The following is a 20,979-nucleotide window of genomic DNA, read 5'->3' on the forward strand; positions in this document are numbered from 1 at the left end:
TATGAGGCAATTCTTCCTTCTGAAGCCCTAAGTCCTAATATGACATGAAAATCTCTGATTTATTCATGAACATTTTATTACTTATTACATCAAGCTGCATTGTTAGCATGGATGTTAATAGGATGTTAGCATGGATGTTAGCATGGATGTTAATAGGATTCTGTTAATAGGAAGTCTGCATTCAGAAACTGTTGCTTAGGTGTCAAGAGCAGCAATTTTCAAACTTTCCCTAATGCAAATCTAAAGGCTGGCATTAAATGATTAGTAATACCAAACTGTGATTAGTGTTGCAACCTTACTTCTGTCTGCTGAGATTCTGTTTTGGGTTACAAACTCCAATGTAGAAACAGGCTTTATAGGAAAATTCTTACCTAGTGCAACTTTCTGCTTGTGCGGGTATAGTGAATGAATGCTTTGCTGATCAGTATGTATTTAGGATTGCATGGGAAATACTTGAGCTCTTTTGTTTGGGAAGCTAGTATATAGCTTTTTGAGTTTTAAACTTCTTGTTATCCTAAGGAGATCCAGATCTTAATGTTAAACCAGTTTTAAGCACAGTGGCTTTAGGAGAACTGTTTTTGGCCTGATACTGGTTTCTAACCTATGGCAAAAAGTGTTTTGAGTTCTAGAGCTATATTCTAAATCAGAGCAGCTCAGTAATTATTTATTCATAATAGAGAACAGAGGTGTCAAACTCATTTTCACCGGTGTCCACATCAGCCTCACAGTTGCCTTCAAAGGGCTGAATGTAGTTTTACGACTGTATAAATGTAGGAGTAGTTAATGTAATTTTAGGACTGGATAAATGTAGGAGTAGTTCCATTTATACAGTCCTAAAATTACATTTGGCCTTTTGAAGGCAACCATGAGACTGATGTGGCCACTGGTGAAAATGAGTTTGACACTTCTGTTATAGAAGTTCAAGGCCAAGAGCAAGTTCCTGCACATGGGCTGGGGCAATTCCAAGTACAATTACAGGCCGGGAAGAAAATGGTTTGAGAGGAGCCCTGAGGAGAAGGACTTTGGGGCATTGGTTGATGAGAAGCTCAACATGACCTGTCGGTGTGCACTTGCATCCCAGAAAGCCAACTGTATCCTGGGCTGCATCAAAAGGAGTGTGACCAGCAAGTTGAGAGAGTTGATGCTGCCACTCTGCTCTGGTGAGACCCCACCTGGAGTACTGTGCCCAGCCCTGAGGGCTGCATGATATGGGCATGGGCATGGATCTCTTGGAGCAAGTCCAGAGGAGGGCCACCAGGGTGATCAGAGGGCTGGAGGACTTCTGTGAAGAAAGGCTGGGGAAGAGAAAGCTCTGGGGAGACCTTACAGCAGGCTTGCAGTACTTAAAGGGGACCTATGAGAATGCTGAGAAGGAAGTTCCTGCAAGGACATGTAATGATAGGAAAAGGAGTTATGACTTGTAACTGAAAGAGGGTAGATTTAGATTAGATATAAGGAAAAAATTCCTTACCATGGGGCTGGTGAGACACTGGAACAGGCTGCCCCCACCTGTGTGCATTTCAGGTTTAGTGGGATTTCAAAGTCTGGAACCATTTAATCACAGGTCTGCTGACAGTTGTGGAAAAACAGATCTTGATTTAATATAGTCTTGTAAAAGTAAATGAGGTTACTACCTCTCCAGCGATGATTATGTTCTTATGGCAAATATTTGGAAGAAACTTCTTTCTGTTAATAAAAAACCCCACAACTCCAGATGAAATTAATTCCAACCTTTTTTTTCCTCATCTATTCACAATTCTAGACCTCAGTGCTTAATTATGACAGGTGCTCCAAATGCACGTCCAGCTCTACTTCACCTTGTCCATGCTTTCACCAAGAATGTGGGTTTGATGATCTGCGGCCACGTACATATGGTAGGTGTATTCTGTCTTTACTTTAAAGTAAGGTTTCTTCTTGGGGGTGTTTTAACCTATTTTCCTTTTTTGGGGGACTAAAATAAAACTTCTCAAGTAGGAAATTCAGTATCAGTTTAGCCAATACTAAAAAATGGCTGTTAACATTTCTAGTAGTTTTTTCTTCCTTCAGTTATCAGATTCATTTCATTGGCCAGTGAAACAGTAAGATAAACAGGCATTTCCCTTTTCTGTACTCTTTCTGCCCAGCCCCTGGTATTTTGGAGTTGGGGTGTGTGAGGATTGTTCTGGAAGAACATAATTTCAGCAGTCCTTATTACTTAAAAAATAAAAAAAATAAAATAAAATAAAAAAAAATTCTATTGCAGATCTGTAGAGGTTTTGGGGTGGAAGGACGGAAGCTTCAAGTAACTCTTCTTCAAAATCATGCTTGTCGTGAATTGTCTTAACTGTGTTGTAATGTGGCTGTCATAGTATGGTCTGTACCAAAGCATCAGTTAGCTACAGAGACACTGTTGCATCTCTGATAAACACTGGAAATTGTGTTTTAGCATACTGAGATTGCGTAGTTTGGCCTCATGATTTAAGGCCAAAATTCTTCTGTCACATCACTAAGAACATTTAAACAAGTAAATGCAAAGCTTGATTACTTTTAAACGTCATAGATCATAGAATGATCTGAGTTGAAAATATGTTTAGATTTACCACACTTACTAAATATGACTTGCTTCTAATCTAATGTAGTGGTAAGAGCAAATGGAGTTTACATTTCAGTAAGCGCAAAGGACAGAAACTGTGTAATACGAGAGAGGTAAGATACCACATATGGAATTACTGCCTTTCAAAAGCAGGGCTGAACTGAAAAGAATAATGTAGTGTAATCCTTATTGTAGGAAAGCAATTATGACGAGATTTTCTGGGAGTGTATCCTATCTCTATTTAAAATTGCCTTCGTACAAGAAAGATGACACTAACTTATTATTCACTGAGCATTTAGTCAGAGACTGTATATTTTTGCAAACCCTAGGCTAGTGTGTTCTTGATTTTTACCTTGTCCTGTATTCTGAATTTTGATGTCTGGGAGGAGCACAATGATATGTCCTGATCGAAGTAATAAAAAGAAACTGTTAAAGAGGAGATGACTTTGACTGCAACATAGAACTGCAGAAGTGACACTACTGTGACAAAGTTTTTCTGATGAGGATTGTGTATGCACAGAGGCAACCATGTACAGCTTGAAACAAATATTCCCTTAAAGCCTGATATGAAGTTATGCTATATCTGTGTGTTTCATGAAAAAGCCATTTCCTCTTAAAACTACTTTATGCTTTGGAGGACAAGTTTTTGCCACTTGCTGAGGAAGTGGGTTACAGTCTGCAGGAACAAGATTGTTAAAGCTTGAGCAGCACTCTTCGTAAAAATTATAATCTAGTCTACTCTTCGCTGCTGATATAGCCTGGAATTTTGTTGTTTTGAGTTTTTTAGTAGTATGGAAGCATGTTTTGAGGATCTTCAAGTTCAAATTGGATTCCAGCAGTGAAATCAAGAAAGTTGGGGGGGTATGGGCTGTGCAGGCTTTGTTACTGCTCAAAATTCATATTCTCTCTGCTCTTTTCATTTCCTTACTTTGAAAGGGTCCTCGGAGGCAAGCAATGAAGGAGCTGTCAACTGATCTGGCTAAGTATCAACGGTGGCTAATAAAAAACAAGATGAAGGCTTTCTATGCACCAGTGCATGCAGAGGACTTGAGGGATGGAGGGCAGTACTTAATGCAGGTAAACTTTTTTTTAGGAAAGTGATGATGATGAACATCAAACTTGGAAGGCTTTAAAGTGTTTTCATTTTACAAAGTTACATCAAAACTTTGAAAAGTACTTTGTTTTCTGCTTAGAGAAAATAATAGAACCTTTAGTTGTTTCAGTAACGTGTTTTTTAAAAAAAATATTTTTTGTTCTTCTTAGGCTGCTGGTCTGGGTAGAATGAGACCTAACACCCTTGTTGTTGGATTTAAGAAAAACTGGAGACAAGGTGACATGAGAGATGTTGAAACCTATATCAACTTATTCCAGTAAGTAGAAAACGTGGAGGTGTAGCTCTTATGTTCCATTTCAGTACCTTTGGTAGTAAAGGCAAGAAAATCTTAGTTGCATCTCTTTCAGGTAGACTCAGACTTTCCATATTGCTGACCCAGCAATCTTCCATGCCTTTTTTTTTTCTGATATGGAAATTAATAAAATCTCTATAAACAGGTTAGATTTTTATATATAGTAACTCTTTTTGCATCTGGAAAGAGTTGTCACAGTGGTCTGAGGTTTGAGAGTTATTGTCTTTAGAGATGGAATTAGTGTCTTAGGTGCCAGTTTGCTGAATTCTTTAAAGCATAGTTTCTATAGAAAGCAGGGATTTTCCTGCACTTTTTATGTATGGATTAAGTATAGGAGAGAACAGATCAACTTTTATGCTGAAGTTCTATCTTCACTAAACCTTACTTTCGTATACAAGAAATATTTTACTTGCTACTATGCAGCACTGACACCTAAAGTAATACAGTAGTCAGAAAGGAGATAGGGAAGGAAATACCAATGTAATTTTACAGTACTGAAAGGCAGACCAATTCTGATACAAAAATTGAGTAGAATTACTTGAGCTACAAACACTTAAGAAAACCAAAACTGGCTTCTTGCATTTCTATAGAAGGTTTTTTGTTTTCCTTATGTACTGTGTAATCCACTTCACCTGTGCTTTACACTTCTCATTTACTGTGCATTTAAAAGAGATGATAGGGGATTACAGGTAGAGATTAGAACAGGAAAAAAATTATACTCTCCCAGCTCCTTAAGAGAAAAGCAGGAGCACCAGATGTAGTAAAAAATAAGGAAACATGTTGGTTAGTTCTTGTTTTTTCTTTTTTTTTTCTTGTTTTACTTTGGAATGGCTCGTGCTGGAAGATCTGTGAAGGCCAACAAGTTATGTGGTTCTCCACATGCAAAAAGAAACCTCAGGAAGTAATAACTGTAGGTCAAGCTTATTTCTGGAAAAATCTCTGGAAAATTGAAAATTTCTGAAGCACACAATAGAAACACATCTAATCTGTACAAATTTAACAAATTAAATAATGAATTTTAAATGTTCACTAATGGACAAAATATTTTCTTCTGAAATCAACCTCAATTTTTCTTGTATTTATTATAGAATATTTTGATACTTTGCACATTTCTAATCAAGTCTTACTGCTTCTAAAGAGAAGAGTTTAATGAGTGAAATCTTGAGAAATTTTTGTTTAGGGAAATTACATGGGAGGGAGTTCTCTTGATTGTTGCTTGTTATAAGGTGTTTATATCTAATACAGTGATCAATGGCTAATGCAAACTGTATGACATGGTTAAGTTCATGTTTTTCTGTCTTATATCTTGGGGAGGGGGCTACTGCATTTTCACTCATCCATTTTATTTAGGCTTTTTGCTCGTTTTTACAATAATGAAGTTTTCCATCTTATTTTGTTAAAGGAGTGAATACCTTCCACATTATATACAATAGAAGTAGTCACATTATGGCTAACTTATAGCTAATTTGATTCTAATTTACAACTTCATAGGTGATTTTAATACCCAAATTTTTTGAAAGATGTCAGAAATGTTAGTTCTCAGATCAAGGGTATCTACGCAAAATAAATCCCTGTATTGATGCGGAAGATAAAAATTCAGATTTCTCAGTGTGTCTTGTCTGTGCAGAACTTGACTGACATGTTCATTTTGCTTTTCTTATTCACTATTTACATAGGGGAAAGAGGGAGGAGAGGGAATAAATATGCTTTCTATGTGTTACTCTTCAATATGTGGTTGTCAGTTCACTGATGCAGTTGATAGTTTTGAATTGAAACTGAAATTGTAACACAAATTTATTTGGGAGTTTAAATGGCAGTGTTTAGTCACTGAAATTTGTTTGAAGAGGCTGTGTGAAGTAGCTCCTTTGGGAAATAAAATTTTTTTTTGTTTGTTTGTTTGTTTTGGTTTTGTTTTGTTCCTTTTGTTTAGTGATGCCTTTGATGTTCAGTATGGTGTAGTTGTCATCCGCCTAAAGGAGGGTCTGGATATTTCTCACCTTCAGGGCCAAGGTAAGATACATTTTGGTTTAGCTGATGAATAGCTGTTGAAATTCCCTTTTAATACCACTTTCTGAAAATATTAGATAAAGATAAGCTATTAAAAAAAACCACAACAAAACCTCAAACCATGTCTTATAAAATAACATCACTGTAATTAATAAGTCTGAAATGTAAAGTAAGAATACCGCATGCGCAGCAACAGAACCTGGTTTTCTGTGTGTTTCAACTTTCTTTATTCATAAGGTGCACATAGTTGCTTCCCAAGCATTTACTGTTATACTGAAACAAATTGAAGAGGCTGCCAAATTGGTATAAAGTATTTGGGACCATGTATAGAAATCTTGAAAATAACAACAAATGTTGCATGATCCAAAAATGCTGTGGGTCTGGTGTGGGTTGCCAACCCCTACAGACACTAGTTTAGAGACTTCAGCAGTAGTCCATCTCAGGCTTGGAAAGGTTTTCTATGTTCAATGTAGAAGACTTACTTATGCTTTGTAGGTAGTGGTGTTAAGCCAAATTGTATAATTCTAGTTAGGTTTCAAGTAGAGTAATGAAGGAAGCCTGTGAGCTTTGACAGCAGCTGTCAACTGAATTGATATCTCATTTGTTTGTAGCTTAGTCTATCAAGGTCGATATAATGGGAAAGAATGCTGCAAGGGGGTCATCTTCCTGAAAGAGAGGAGGGTTGTTCCTTCACTGCAAACATAGGAATGTCTTAGGATTTGGAGAGAGGCAGAGAACATGTCCCTGTGTGCAGGAGGGCACAGGTGTATAAGAAATGGCAAGGAGCGAACCTGCGCGGTGAACAACACTGCCGAGAAGATGGGGAAATATAACACCAAGATGTCAGGAGTTTCTTGGTATCCAATGTGGTGCAGCCTCAAAGGAGTTTGCAGGCTCTGCCACAGCATCAGACATCCACAGCCTGCAGGATACAGCTGTGGCCTCTGGTATTCTAAACTGTTAAACTGGGCGTGCTTGGCCTTTACAAGAAAATACTCTGAAGACTGCTGAGAGGACGTCAGGCCAGGTTGCTAATGAAGGGCTTTGCATTTCCAGGCATCTTGTGCATCCTGTACATCTCAGGGTGGAGAGAAACAGCCTCTTGGGAAGGGAGGGGGACCCCTGTGGGACACTTCCAGCCAGACAGAAAGTCCAGTACATTAATAGGTTGCCCAGAGAGGTGTTAGATGCCCCAACCCTGGAGATATTGAAGGCCAGGCTGGACGGGGCTCTGAGCAGCCTGATCTAGTTGAAGATGTTCCTGCTCATCGCAGGGGGCTTGGACTAGTAGACCTTTGAAGGTCCCTTCCAACCCAAACTATTCTGTGATTCTGTGTGAGTTTGCTTTAACTCGGACAGTTACGAAGTAGCATCACTGAAACCAAACCTGGAAAAAAACCTCAGCTGTGAGACAGACTTGGTCTGGGCCTTGTGTAAGGCTTATCTTCCTCTTGGAGTTAGAGTGGAAATGGAATATAGAAATGTATTTTTTTCTTTTTCCCTCCTGGTTGTACTTCCTCGGTATTAGCTCACTCTGTTTTATTTTTAGCCTGTGCTAATGCAATCAACATCCTTCTTTGCTGTAGTATAACAGCTGCAGAAGAGTGTAACCAACTGCGAGTGATCTTTGTGTAGTCACATATCTCTATTGGTACCATTTGGAACAACTGAGTGTCTTATAATGTTTCTTTACTTTCTCAAAGAAGAGTTACTGTCATCCCAAGAAAAATCTCCATGTGCCAAGGATATCATAGTGAAAGTGGATTATAGCAAGAAAGCTGAGACAGACACTTGCATAGCTTTTGCTCCATCATCCAGTGAAAGAACCCCTACTCTACATAAAGGTAACTTGCTAGTTAGTGGTGAAATTTGTGTTCTTACTCTTTCTCTCATTTTCTCTTCAGTTCCTTTCTCCCCTCACCAAGAGGTTATTTATGGAATTTTTGGGTCTGTGGAACACAAGCATGTCATGCTTTCCTAGCCCTTGATGTCAAATCACTTGAGTACTTTGGTTTAAAGCTGACCAGTATGTAAAATAATCTTTCCTGTCTAGTTGTCTAAATAAACCAGGTGGTAGACTATGACCTACGGTGGATTTTTCTTTTTTAATGAGTTTGATGGGCATTAAAAATTGCTTGTCAATCGTGACGCACATCAGTATACTATGTGTGATTTGCAGGCTGCTAAATTTATGGAGGTATTTTAACTTGAGACTAGAATATTATGTACATGTTAACAGACACACATAATTCAGGATACTCTGATATAACAATAATCTTTCTTTCTAAAGTAAAAGCTTGGAGTGACTTAATAGTTAAGTGAGCAGTGTGATAAATTTTTTTTGAACTACAAATAAATCTCAGGGTCTTGTAGACTGCATCTGTGTGCTGCTTTTGTTTGTATGAAAATCCATTCCATTCTACATCTTTATTTTCTATTTTTTTAATATACATTAGTAGTGTTTTCATTAACATCATAAAGGATATTAACCTTTTTATTTTGTATCTTTAATAATCTTCCAGAGGAGGACGAGGATGGAAAGACTCCAACACAACCACTGTTGAAAAAAGGCAGGCATTTTCCACCTTTTTGTGTTAAATCATTATTTTGCATTGTTAATTTCAGTTTTCCTTTTGTACTCCTTTCTACACATATAAGAGAGAGAAAAATACCAACCATGCAATGTTAATTTATTTCTTCATATCTGCTTTGGAATGTGTTTCATCTTTAGGGATTAGCCTATGGAAAAATGGCAACATCGTGGAAATTCTCAGAACAAGTTGCTAGTGAGAAAGGATTGTGCATATGTCTAAGATATGAATGTTGGAATTTTTTTCTTTTATTCTTAAGTAACATTGGAAATGTGTTCAGGAGCTTGCTTAGTTCTTTGTCTCAGGTATTTGTCTGGGTCCTTACTTGATCCTGGGTGTAAGGGAAATACTATCTGATGGTATAGTGGGAGTGCACCATCAGCTTTATTCAGTAGATCTTCTAAAGCCATAGTTGTTGCTCTGTTATTTGGAATTGTTCAATAGTGTGCAAATGAAGGCATCATACAGCCACTCAGTGAGATTAACATCTGAAAGTGGTCATTCAAATAAACAGCATTTTGACAGATGAATTGAGCAGTTTTCCCTTCCTGGTTTATTTCAGTCTTTTTTTGAGTTAAGCAAATGTTTTTACCTTGACTAAGATTCATCTAACTTTTTAAATACTTTTTCAATAATTTCAACCGCTAGAAGCTGTTATGTTTTAATAATGGAAATGAGACTGCATCTTGAAGCACAAGATGGCAGTTTGGAAGAAGCCCCAGTATGCAGTGAAGTGGTGTATTAACATAAATCAGTCACAGATGTACTTTAAATTTAAAAATGTCTCGTAGAATAAGGACTGAGATGAATATCAAACTCTTGGCTCTTGTTCAAATTGAGTTTTTAATTAAAGGTAAAAGGGTGATTTTTTTTCTGTAGTTTAAAAAAAAAATATCTATTTACCCATATTAATTTGCATTGTTCTCTTGTTCTCAGCAAATCAAATAACTTTGCTACGCAAAATAGTCCACACTGTTTCAGAGCCTTACATGTGCAAAACGGTACTTGTTACAAAAAATAAAATTCTAGTACACAGAAGTAGCTTTTCTTTTTACCACATACTTAAAAATGGATTTAAGGAGAAAAGTGCTTAGGACATGGTATTTACTTGTAAATTAGTATCTACATGCTTTTAGGGAAGTTTTGTCATATGCAAGTGGTGAGCAGTGCAAGACCTAATGCTCTGAATTAAGTATGCAAGTTTAGTTAAATTGTACAGGCAAATGACTGTATAAAGATCTTACAGATCCTCTATTTCATAAATGTCTGCTAAATGACTTTGAAATTTAAATCTTTAACTTCTGAAGTTATAAGTTCACAGACTCACTAAATACAGCTCAGTTTATCCAATCAAAATTTGGAGTTGGGGTGAGGGAGAAGAAACAACTTTTAAACAAAATTGTATATATCACAAAATACTTAGAAGCTGAATTTGATGAATTTCAGGGTGATTAACGAAAACACTTAAAAATCAAGTTTCATCATACTTTTTTCTAGATTCAAAGAGTCCATCTTCTCCTTTAAACTTGGCTGACCAAAGACTTCTTGATGCTAGTACTCAGTTTCAGAAGAAACAAGGCAAAAGCAATATTGATGTCTGGTGGCTCTTTGATGATGGAGGTAATGTGCTTAATACATTAAAACAAATATTGAAAATAAAATTATTGAAGTGATTTTGAATTAATGACTGTTTTTCAGTCAGCTCGTATATAGATTACAAATTTGTACTATTTACCACAATGCTCTATTTTCTGAATCGTTCCCAAATTCTGGTCAAAATGCAGGTTTGACACTGTTAATTCCTTATCTTCTAACAACCAAGAAGAAGTGGAAAGACTGTAAGATCAGAGTGTTTATTGGTGGAAAAATAAACAGAATTGATCATGACAGAAGAGCGTAAGTTGACCTACAAAAATTTAATTGAAAATGCTAATAGAGCATGATACACAGTAGATGACTTTCTCTTCCTAGTAGCCTTCTTTCAATTGTTCTTTGGTTGGGGTGTAATTCTATTTCTTTCTCAAAATTTACATTTTCTCCAGATTGTTTTGGATGAGATACCTCAAGTTAAATTAACTTTTCTGCATCATTATCTCAGACAAACGTTTTCTTTGTCAGGTATTTTCTGAGGCTGTCTTTAAGGCACAGCTCTTCTCTTCATTTTATTATCTGAAAAAGGGGGGAAGAGGTGGTGTTGTGGCTGGGTTTGTGGTTTTGTTTTTCTTTGTGGTTTTTATTCCTTGTTTGCTTGGTATGTTTGGGTTTAGTTTGTTTCCAAAGCATGACGTTGATTTATAGCTGTATGCCAGGTCAGGTTTTTTTCCCCTATTAGATTTAAGTGTGTGTTTTGTTTGCTTGTTTGTTTCCTTAAAGTAGTGTTTTTATTACCCAGCACCTGTTTATCCTGTGAGATAATTAAAAATCTGATAATGCATAAAGGCTTGTTTTTCTGATACAGGATGGCTACTTTGCTCAGCAAATTTCGAATAGACTTCTCAGACATTATGGTTCTTGGGGATATTAATACTAAGCCAAAGAAAGAAAAGTAAGTCTCAAAAAAACCCCATCTTGTTTGTTAGTTGAATTATTGATCTCTTTCATGGATTTAGAATACTTCACTCTCCCCTACATAGCAGTTTTGGTAGAGTAGTTCCTGTGACATCCAGTGTTTCCTGAAAATTCAGTAAATAATCAATCAATCATTCCTACATCCAAGAACATAGAATTTTGTATTTTTGAAATCTTTGGCCCGTAGACATAATATTGTATTTAGAAAAATACAGTTTTTAAAAAAATCCAATTTGTCTGGAGCTATCTTTTCTGAAGAGAGGAATGCTTATAAAAGCTTAAATGGCCTTTATCTTGGGGTTTTGGTTTGATGTAACAAACATTAGTCTTCAGATAGCCTGAATTTTTTTTTTTTTTTAATTGTTTTGACTTCTAATTTGCACAGGGTTCATCATACATGCGACGTTTCTGATTGTCAACTTTAAAAAATACTAATTGTAGATGGCTTTCAGTACAAATTTGTAACAGAATGTGTAAGATCTAAAAATATTATCGTCCTTTCCCTTCAAGTCTTATTTAGTACGTTAAAGTTGTAAAAATATCTTATGCATGTATTGGAATAATTTGACATGTCACACAAATTAGGAAATCCTGGTTTACAACTTATGTAAATGGTAAATCCTAATAGGCATACTTTTATACTCTGCTTTTTAATTGCCTTTTCTTAAATGTATAGAATATATCAAGCAACTAAAATGGTAGAGTACTTCTGGCATTCTGTTGGTTTTGGATGTCTTTGCTCCTCAGAGTCTGCTGCTGTAAAATGGGTAATCTTAAAGGTGCTATGCATTTATGCACAGAAAGTTGAGAGTGTAGAATTACATGGAATTATTTTATTTTATAGAAGTGATCCATGAATTAGTTATTCTGACAGCATTTTTTCTATCTCTCTGGGTACATTCCCCATGATATATCAAAAACCTTTCTGAAGTACCAGCTGGCTTTAACAATAGCTGTAAAGTAAGTGGAGGAAGATGATACTGTATTGCACAGCAGCTGTTAAAAATATATTGTTAATACTGTTCCTTTTTGTTCAGCCAAAAAATAGCAGATCACATTTGTTTTCTTCCTTATGATGAAGGTGAAGTTGTTGTATCAGCTAACATCATTAAAGACCACCAAGGCTAGAACAAAAGATGTGGTTTTTTAGTAGTGTGGGGGTATCTTGGGGGAATAGCGATTCTCCCCCCATGCCCATTTTCTAACAGGGCTATGTTTAACTATATGGAAGCTAACACGTTACACATACTGGTATTACAATAAGAGGTATTCTTTAATGTTTGTCAAACTTGCCACATTGTAATTTGTAATGACAGAAGACTGGCAATACCTTGTCATATTCATAAAAAACCAATCGAATATCATCAAAACGCAGTTATATATTTCAGTATGTTCTGCTAAAAAATCTTACTTATTTTTCTCATCTCACATGCTGAGGCTGTGCAAATAAAGTTACTATATTTCCATAACTTGTGACAGCCATTGTTCGCTGTTCAAGTATCCTAATATGGGTAGAGAAAGTAGGGTAATGTCAGTTGTTCTTTGAGTAGAAGTGAATGCCTCCTTGGTCTATAGATTTTCTTTCAAAGTTCTTGCTAGAGTTAAATTCAAAGTAACACCTCTTTCTAACAAGTGAAACAGGAAGACTAAACAAGATGGCTGTGGTTACTTGCATTTGAATGTGGCTATCAGACTGTATTGGAAAGATGTAAAAGGAGCAAAATAAAAATATCAAAGCAAAAATCCTAATGGCACTAGCATGAGACTTGATAGCTTTTTTGTTTTAGTGTCATACAAATTCCTCTTTCAAATTTAATTTTGAAGAAGCTACTGTTAGTTACTGTACATTTTCTAAGGTAGTACTCTTCAACTTTCAAACAATTATAGTAAAACTCTAGCAATAAAATTGTGGAGGTGTTTTTGTGTCATTTTTGTTTTGTTTTATTTTACTGGCTAAAACATTTATTTAGTTGCATAGGGAACCTTAGTTGCCTGATGAACAGTGAAAGCTCTTACAGATGTCCCTAATTGTTTGCTGTGTATACAAATAGCTGATGTGATGTTCTAACTTCAATTGTCAGTGAAAAAAATTCAGTTCACTTCATTTTTACATAGTAATAAAACTTACTTTCTGGTAACTATGGCAGTTATTGCTGACATATAGACTCATACGTGTTTTAATCTAGCTTTTCATTTAATCGTTCCAGTATCGCAGCTTTTGAAGAAATGATAGAGCCGTTCCGACTTCATGAAGATGATAAAGAACAAGAAGTTGCAGACAAAATGAAGGAGGATGAACCGTGGAGGATAACAGATAACGAACTTGAGCTTTACAAGACAAAGGTTCTGTGTTCTTTAGAGTGTTATTTTAAATGTTGACCTTCTTATCCTAATTCTTATTGCTACTGCATATGTGGATGTGATATCAATGAGTAAATTCTTGTTATTCTCTGTTTTACATGGCTGTTTTCATAAAAAATTTATGGAAAACAGCATCCAACACCATTTAGATGGTTTACCAAAAAATAAAAATTTCTCCATTTCTGTATGTGAGCTCCTAAACTACTTTCCTACAGTATTTCTGCAGTTAATATAGAAAAATATAGACCAGCAGCTGCTGCTGAGGTATCTTAACCGCATATTACCAAAGGGCTAAGGGAGAAGATTTTATGAAGTACAGTTCCTTTGTAGTTGTTGAACTGCTTGATGCCTTACTGTTCTTCATGTCTACAAATGTCACCAAAACTCATTTCAGTGAGATAACTGAAGTAATTTATTCTTTTGTCTGCTGATAGCTTAATTATTTCTGCAGGCACTAGCCCACAGGCCAGCTAGATTTTAGCTCATCTGAGAACAACAGGACTGTACAAAATGGTTAGCTCAAAATGTTTGCTATAAAGTTAGTTGACATAAAAAAGAGAACTGAAAATAACTAAGCAAGCTATATCAGATGTGAGGACAAGATAGGGTAGTAAAAAAAAGGAGGCCCATTATCGAGATAGCCTTACCAAGTAAAGATGGGACTTCACTTCTGTATAGCCTACTCACTGTGAGCTTATAGAATATGGTTAAAAGAACCTTGAAGAGACCATAGGACGTTCTTGCTTCCAGGAGGGTGGTGTTATTACTAGAGGAACTATCCTAAATTTAGCTTTCATAGTAGTTGGCTTATTTGCACATTTTAAGCTTACTGCTTCCTTCACTCCTAGGCTTAAAACCATGGGTATTTCAGAAAAGTGAACAATTTGCCAAGCTGAGGTGGAAGTATATGTTTTCTATAAATTACTTAACCAATCAATCATAACTGGTTTTCATTTTTCTTGAATTTTTGTAGTTGGTTATAAAAGATCTTCTTAACATGTTTCAATTTAATTACAGACTTATCGCCAGATTAGGCTGAATGAGTTGCTGAAAGAACATTCAAGTACAGCTAACATAATTGTCATGTAAGTAAATGATTTGTACTCTTATCCTAATTAACATAGAACTGTAATTTGAAATACAAATATATCCAAATGCAGGCTAGGGAAAAGCATGTGCCTTGGCATTAAAGTATAAAAATACTCAGAGGTTTCAATGCACAAAGTATTTATTAGAAGTATGGAGCTACTATACCTATTAATGGCCTGTATAGCTTCATGCTTCCACACTTTAGGAGATTACTTCCACATTTGTAGCATGGCCCAGGATTATCACATTCCTTCCACTCTCACATGCCAACTATTCACCTCCCTTTCAGGTCCTTCAAGTTAGAACATCATTTTGCTGATGAATTTCCATGGAATTACTTTTGGTGTAAACAAGCAGAATGCAGATCATAGGTTTTTTTGCTGTGTTTTTCTTCAGGAGCCTGCTTCCAAGCTTCATGAAGTAGTACTGTAAGTGTAGTTTGAGTAGGGCAAATAGAGTTATGGTAGTTTTTTTCAAAAGAAAAGTGTAGGGCATGTTTTGGAAGGATTGTGAGAAGGAATATTAGACTGCATTTTAAAATCTCAGAGAGCCTTTCAAGAAACTGTCTTCTATTGAGGAGAATTCTCTGTTAAGCTACCTGGATACAAAATGGTGATCAGAGGCCAAAAGTAAACAGATGTAAAGGCCTGTATTTCTTAAGATATAAACTCATTAACTGAATTCTGATACGGCAGGAGGGAAGAAGGGAACAAAAGAAAAAACGACCAAGCAAAAAGGAAATTTTACTTAATATCTGCCTCTTTGCAGAATCATACTTTCATATTTCTATGACATAACTTGTGTTCCATAAGGTTTTTCTAATTGTTGAATGCTTTTTTTTTTTTGCTTGTGCATTGTAGGAGTTTGCCAGTTGCACGAAAAGGTGCGGTTTCTAGTGCATTGTACATGGCCTGGTTAGAAGCTCTTTCTAAAGATCTGCCACCAATTCTCCTTGTTCGTGGGAATCATCAGAGTGTTCTTACCTTCTATTCCTAAGATTACTGCACATGGGACAGCTATGATGAAATTGTACTTCAGTGCCCAGGGGAGAGTGACTGACATAGTCTTTAGTTTATTAACATCACAAAGGCAAAAGGTGACTATCTTTTCACTATTTCACTGACTTCAAAGCACACAAGGAAAGTCACTGTATTTCTAAAGTTGTGACATGTTCAGTTTTATCCTATATTTTCTGTAATTTAGTCTTGCTTAATGGGGGAGGATTCCTTGTTAGACTGATGAACAAGACAAGCTTTTTTTTTGCTATTTGAATAGCAGCAATAAAATGTTTTATTTTTGATCAATGAAAGGATTATAGATTTATAAAAGCCTTTTAGCCTTGAGGTGCCTTCTGAAATTAACCAAATCTCATCCATACATCCTATTTTGTAAATTTATATAGAATGTCAAAATCTGCCTTCAACTAAGAGTTTAGATCAGATTTCCTTTCCTTTCTAGTCTCTTCCACATTACAATAAAAATGAATGCTGCTTTTCAGTCTTCCATTGAGCTATTAGTTCTTAGTACTGTATGTTTTCTATTGTCAAGAAAGTTTTTGGTTTTTTATTATTGTATCTGTTAGATTTAAAGGTGAGAATTGGGGCAGGTCAGTGGAACTAAGGCAAATTCCTGATGTCATTGTCAAGACTTTGTGCTACTAGATTTTGTAACAGTTAAAACTAATTCTACTAGCAGAGAAAATATTTTTCTCAAATTTGACAATGTGTACTACTTTGGCACTAGTCTGATGTACACAACTAACATAAGCTATGTTGGTAAAGAATCCTGGTCAATCTTTGCTCTTGAGCTCTAGTACGAAACCAGAATTCCTCCTACTGGCTGGGGCTTTTAATCTCACCATAAATTGGAAGAAAAGACGACCTGTCCTAGTTCATGGCCTATTACTTTTTGGTGTCACTTTCAACTTACTTTGAAACAAAACTCAACTTAAGGCTTGAATGGGGATAATATAAGCAATGTGATACTATCTAACAGAAAACAGTAAACACTATGTGGAATCTTGCTATCCGATATGAAATGTAAAAGCTACAGTTCTCTCGCATTTTTCAACAATTGGTTAAAAGGACCACTAGTTACTAGGGGAGGTGTTTTTAGGTCAATTCATTCAATTGTCAGAAAATATAGTTAGTCTTATTAAATAATACTCAGGTTTGATCGTCTGGTATTTTAGATCTATTCCATACATCCTACTTTATACATTTTCTATGTTCAATAAAGAAACTGCCAATCGTCTGTGCCCATTCATTGTATAGTTTGAAAACTTCATAATTTAGTCTACTATAAACACCTACACAGAAATTTCACTTGAGCCTTTGTATAAAGGTTAGTAATGTGAACTGGTTTTTAAATTCCTAATATATTTTGGATAGAAAGGATTGCCTAAAAACATTTCACAAGCTTTTGATATTAGCATTGGACAAGCTATTAAATTACCAGTGGTTGAGTGACTTTCATTTAAGGATGCACAGCAAAGGTGTATTTTTATGCTAAGTACAAGATAAAATTGAAGTGTAACTATTCCTTTTGAAGAACAAAACATAATCATTGTGTGGCAAAGTAGAGCTTCAAATTGTTGTGATTAAAATAAAAAATACTCAGTGCAGTATACACTGTTGTCAAGTTCTGGTTAAACTGCAAAAATATTTTTTTCCTGTTTCTGTTAATTGGATTTGAGACATTTTTTTAATTGAAATTATTCAAGAAAGAAAAACAAACATGCATGTTTTGCTGCTGAGTGTGAGATAACAGATTCCAGCATGAACCCAGCTTGTTGTGATAAACATTATAAGACGAGACATTTTGCAGTAGAAGTGCTGTTTCCTTCCAGGTGAGGGGTGGGGGTCAAACTTACCAACGTATCTATTACAGGTTTTACAGTGCTTTGTAGGGAATAAGGATGCCACATTGTGAATATGGAATCATTGCTATGTTTCTTCTTGTTTTATGGGTCACATTCTTTTGAACAGATGGACAGTAAGGCATGGATTTAGTGCTGCTATCTTTAAATAAATAAATAAATAGAAAATGTGCACAGGTACACTTACTTAAAAGGTTTTTTGCCCATTCAGGAAACCATTGCTTGTGATCGGTAACACAGAAACCAAATGAAGTGTGTGTATACATGCATATATGTGTATAAAATTATATAAAATATATCTAAATATGCATATGGGGATAGTTAAGGTAATGTCTGTGAGATAACATAGGATGCTTTTCACATGCACTCTCAGAAGTCCACTAACACTAGGCATGAGGTCAAGTTTAAAGATAATTTGTTACACTAAAATTTCAACAGTTAATTGTTTGCAACAGATGCCAGTTAGTGGCAGTCACTCCAACTTCTGCTTTGATTTTGACACCAAATTTAATGTTCCAATCATTATTAATTACTTGAAAAAATGAAATCACTTACACATGGCAATTCATACCTTCTATAGATTAGGTTTCTTTGTATAGGTTTAGAAAGACAGTAGTATCTGGAGAAAATCAATTATTTATTTGATCACTTTTATTTAGGTTTCCTTTTACATACATTCTTTTTATATGCTTTTTCTGACATTACATATTTAAAAACAACTGAAAATAATTTAAAGATTTGAGTGTCAGTGGGTAATGGCCCACTTGGTTTGAAGATGTAAGATTTGATACTGTACTGTAACTGTCACACAAATGCTTTTCTAATGTTTTAATGTAATTATTGCAGTTAATACTTTGTACCTGGGGGATGTCACTGCAATAAAAGGAGGTGAATTCAATACAACTGTCCTGTCTGACAAAGCCTTTTTTATTGGTGGAAGATAGGGAATAATGTTCATAGTTAAATAGATTAATGCTGAAAATAACATTTGATATGTGAATATATTTAATGGATGCACCTGATAATTCTGCAATAAAAGTAAGTTGCATGGGACCGTGGGTAGAGCTTAAAGCCATTCAGGTGTCTCATATAAAGAGACAAGTATTTTGTTCTCAGGAGGAATGTTTGCTGCTACTGGGTTAGGAACAGTGGTGGTTGCAGAAGAAAAATAAACCTTGTTTCACTCACTAAAATTTTCCATGAGTCGCCAGACGATGCAGACCAATCTGCAATACTTGGTGTGTTAAAGCTGGAATGTTAGTATCTGAAAATTTTATTCTATTACATATGCAATTTGTTTTGCTCCTGAATACAGTGAAGGATTGTCTAACACCTCTTTCTCCCTCAAAATAATAGTAGTCCACTGAGATATGAGGAAGTAGACTGGGAAAATATTTTAACTCCTAGTTGCAAAGCCACTTCTAAGCAAGAGACATTTGGCATTAATTCTACTAATGTACATTCAGCTAGAAACTAGTTGAAAGCTCCTAAGGCCATAATGAGGAGTGGCACCTTCTTTTCTCACATGACATGATAGTTGAAACCACAGAACTTTAACTTTTTTAATGTTGGTGTTACCTGGTGTAGCTGGGTGACAGAATTTTTGATACTTAAACTAGTAGTTTGAATGTAGAGTTTATATCCTTAACTTACTAAACACCTGGTGATTAAGTTTTTCCGTGCATTTAAATGTAGGCCTTGAGTGTGAGGTTTGGAGCCCAGTGGAGAGGGAACACTCATTAAAAGCGCACCACCAACTTTTATGGCATTGGCTTTAACCTGTTTCAGTATGTAATGGCATAGAGGAGAAGGAATGTAGCAGTTATTCTAGATCCTCCGATTTGCTGGAGATGTGGTTGATCTAAATAATGAAACAGTACCATGAACTGAATTCACAGATAAATGGCTTCACATATGCTTTCAAAGCTAAAAAATGAAAATTGGATCAAGGTTGATCTTGTCACTTGGCTACACAATCAAACAGTGAAGGTTCACACTGCATAGTAACCTGTTTTGTTTTGAAACAGGAAAGCAGGACTCCTTTCACCTTGGCAGATGTTCACTGGTCTAGTTACACTTCTCATACAACTTCTGTGTGATCTTGCCTCTGTAACTAAAACCTAGTTTACGTTCAGCTGGAGTGGGTGCTGGGCTTCAGGACCGTGAGACCGTGGAGGCATTGAATAGTGTTCTGCTTCACTACCGCTGCCTTGCTTCCCTTTGGCGCAGAGTGGAAAATTCTGGGCACTTACCAGTGCATCATCAAATCTTTCTTGCTGTTCTGCCACTTGACAGCAGGGTGTGGAACAGCTTTTCAGGGTTAAAACTCTGGATAAGGTTGATGGAGGCTGATGCCTGCATTTAAGAAAGGGGCAAACAAGCAGGTAGAAATCATCAGTCCATTAACTTTTCAAATGGAAGAGTAAATGTTGAAGGACTAGCATTCACCTCCCAACAGAAGCAGGGAAGACCTTCTTGAAACATATGGCACCTCATATGCCCAGAGGTCCGTCTCGCTATGGCAAAGGAAGCGTATACTATACTTTGAGTCATATACGTCAAACTCGCTGACAGGGCACACAATGAAACCAGGCTGAAAGTGAAGCCCCTGCCGACTGGACACTCCTGTTCTCATTGTCCCAAGGCACAGAATTGAGAGCAGAAAAGGGAACCTGAGCACAGTTTATTCACTGCTCTTTCCGTTGATCTCCTCTCTCTCTCCCCTCTGGAAGGGGTTGGCTTTGTAGCTCCCTCCAGGAATCTGCTTTCCACCCTGCCTGCTGCCAGCTGGTCTCCCTGCCCACACTGCTGTGGCAGCCCCAGAGGTGCTGAGGGGCCAACGCTGCAGCCCACCACGACGGGGTTACCAGTATGTCACAGTAATGGGGAGTGGGAAAATGGAGTCGTCCAGGGCTGAAAGTGTCAGGCAGTGCTGGCGGGGTGAAGGCTGCAGTGGGGCCCTGGCTGTGAGGGGCGTCATGCACCCTCCCTCCACGAACAGCAGCCCTTGCAGGCTTACTGTAAGCCTGTCCTTTTGTAAAGTGCTCTGATGTTTACTCGTGTGTGGTGTGTGCTGGAAACATATTTTTATTGTGCTTCCGTGAAATCTTGGAAAATACATGGCAGTAGCACCTGGGCATGAGAGAAGGGACTCACAACTCTGTTCCCAGCTCGGGGGGTCTGGGGGAAACTGACCCTGATGAGCTGTAGCCAAAACCAATTCTAGTGTGAGGTTCTGGGTCTGTGAATCTTGTGTTCACAGTCCCTCAGTTCCCGTCCACAGAAATAATTACAAAATCCTGATAATAAAACATGAATTGTAGTGAAAGAAATTGGAAATATTTCATCTGCACGGTTTTCTAGGAGTTCAAACTACAACAGCAACGCCAGGTGTCACTGTTGTCTTTCAGTGTTTCAGGTAATGCCCAAAACTGTGTTGCCAGATAGGCTCCTCTTGTACCGTTCCTTCGGTTTCAGGGCTAAATGACTAATGCTTTAAATAAACTT

The 20,979-nt window shown here is 36.6% G+C and overlaps 1 protein-coding gene across 3 annotated transcripts in view; it reads left to right on the forward strand.

Moving 5' to 3' along the window:
- Positions 1 to 18,375, forward strand: part of SLC12A2 (solute carrier family 12 member 2) — a 63,543-nt gene extending 45,168 nt beyond the window's left edge. Inside the window, exons 16-27 of one of the 3 annotated variants that reach the window (XM_065045710.1) lie at positions 1,763 to 1,874; positions 3,509 to 3,649; positions 3,836 to 3,942; positions 5,909 to 5,988; positions 7,689 to 7,829; positions 8,508 to 8,555; positions 10,074 to 10,196; positions 10,361 to 10,472; positions 11,035 to 11,121; positions 13,352 to 13,487; positions 14,523 to 14,590; positions 15,455 to 18,375. In XM_065045710.1, the coding sequence (XP_064901782.1) occupies positions 1,763 to 1,874; positions 3,509 to 3,649; positions 3,836 to 3,942; positions 5,909 to 5,988; positions 7,689 to 7,829; positions 8,508 to 8,555; positions 10,074 to 10,196; positions 10,361 to 10,472; positions 11,035 to 11,121; positions 13,352 to 13,487; positions 14,523 to 14,590; positions 15,455 to 15,590 (1,291 nt within the window). In that variant the 3' untranslated portion in view covers positions 15,591 to 18,375. The remainder of the gene's footprint in view (positions 1 to 1,762; positions 1,875 to 3,508; positions 3,650 to 3,835; positions 3,943 to 5,908; positions 5,989 to 7,688; positions 7,830 to 8,507; positions 8,556 to 10,073; positions 10,197 to 10,360; positions 10,473 to 11,034; positions 11,122 to 13,351; positions 13,488 to 14,522; positions 14,591 to 15,454) is intronic. The other 2 variants (XM_065045708.1, XM_065045709.1) reach the window with 2 other exon arrangements.
- The last annotated feature ends 2,604 nt before the right edge of the window (positions 18,376 to 20,979 follow it).

This window comes from Columba livia, chromosome Z (genome assembly GCF_036013475.1).
Source record: "Columba livia isolate bColLiv1 breed racing homer chromosome Z, bColLiv1.pat.W.v2, whole genome shotgun sequence".
Lineage (NCBI taxonomy): Eukaryota > Metazoa > Chordata > Aves > Columbiformes > Columbidae > Columba > Columba livia.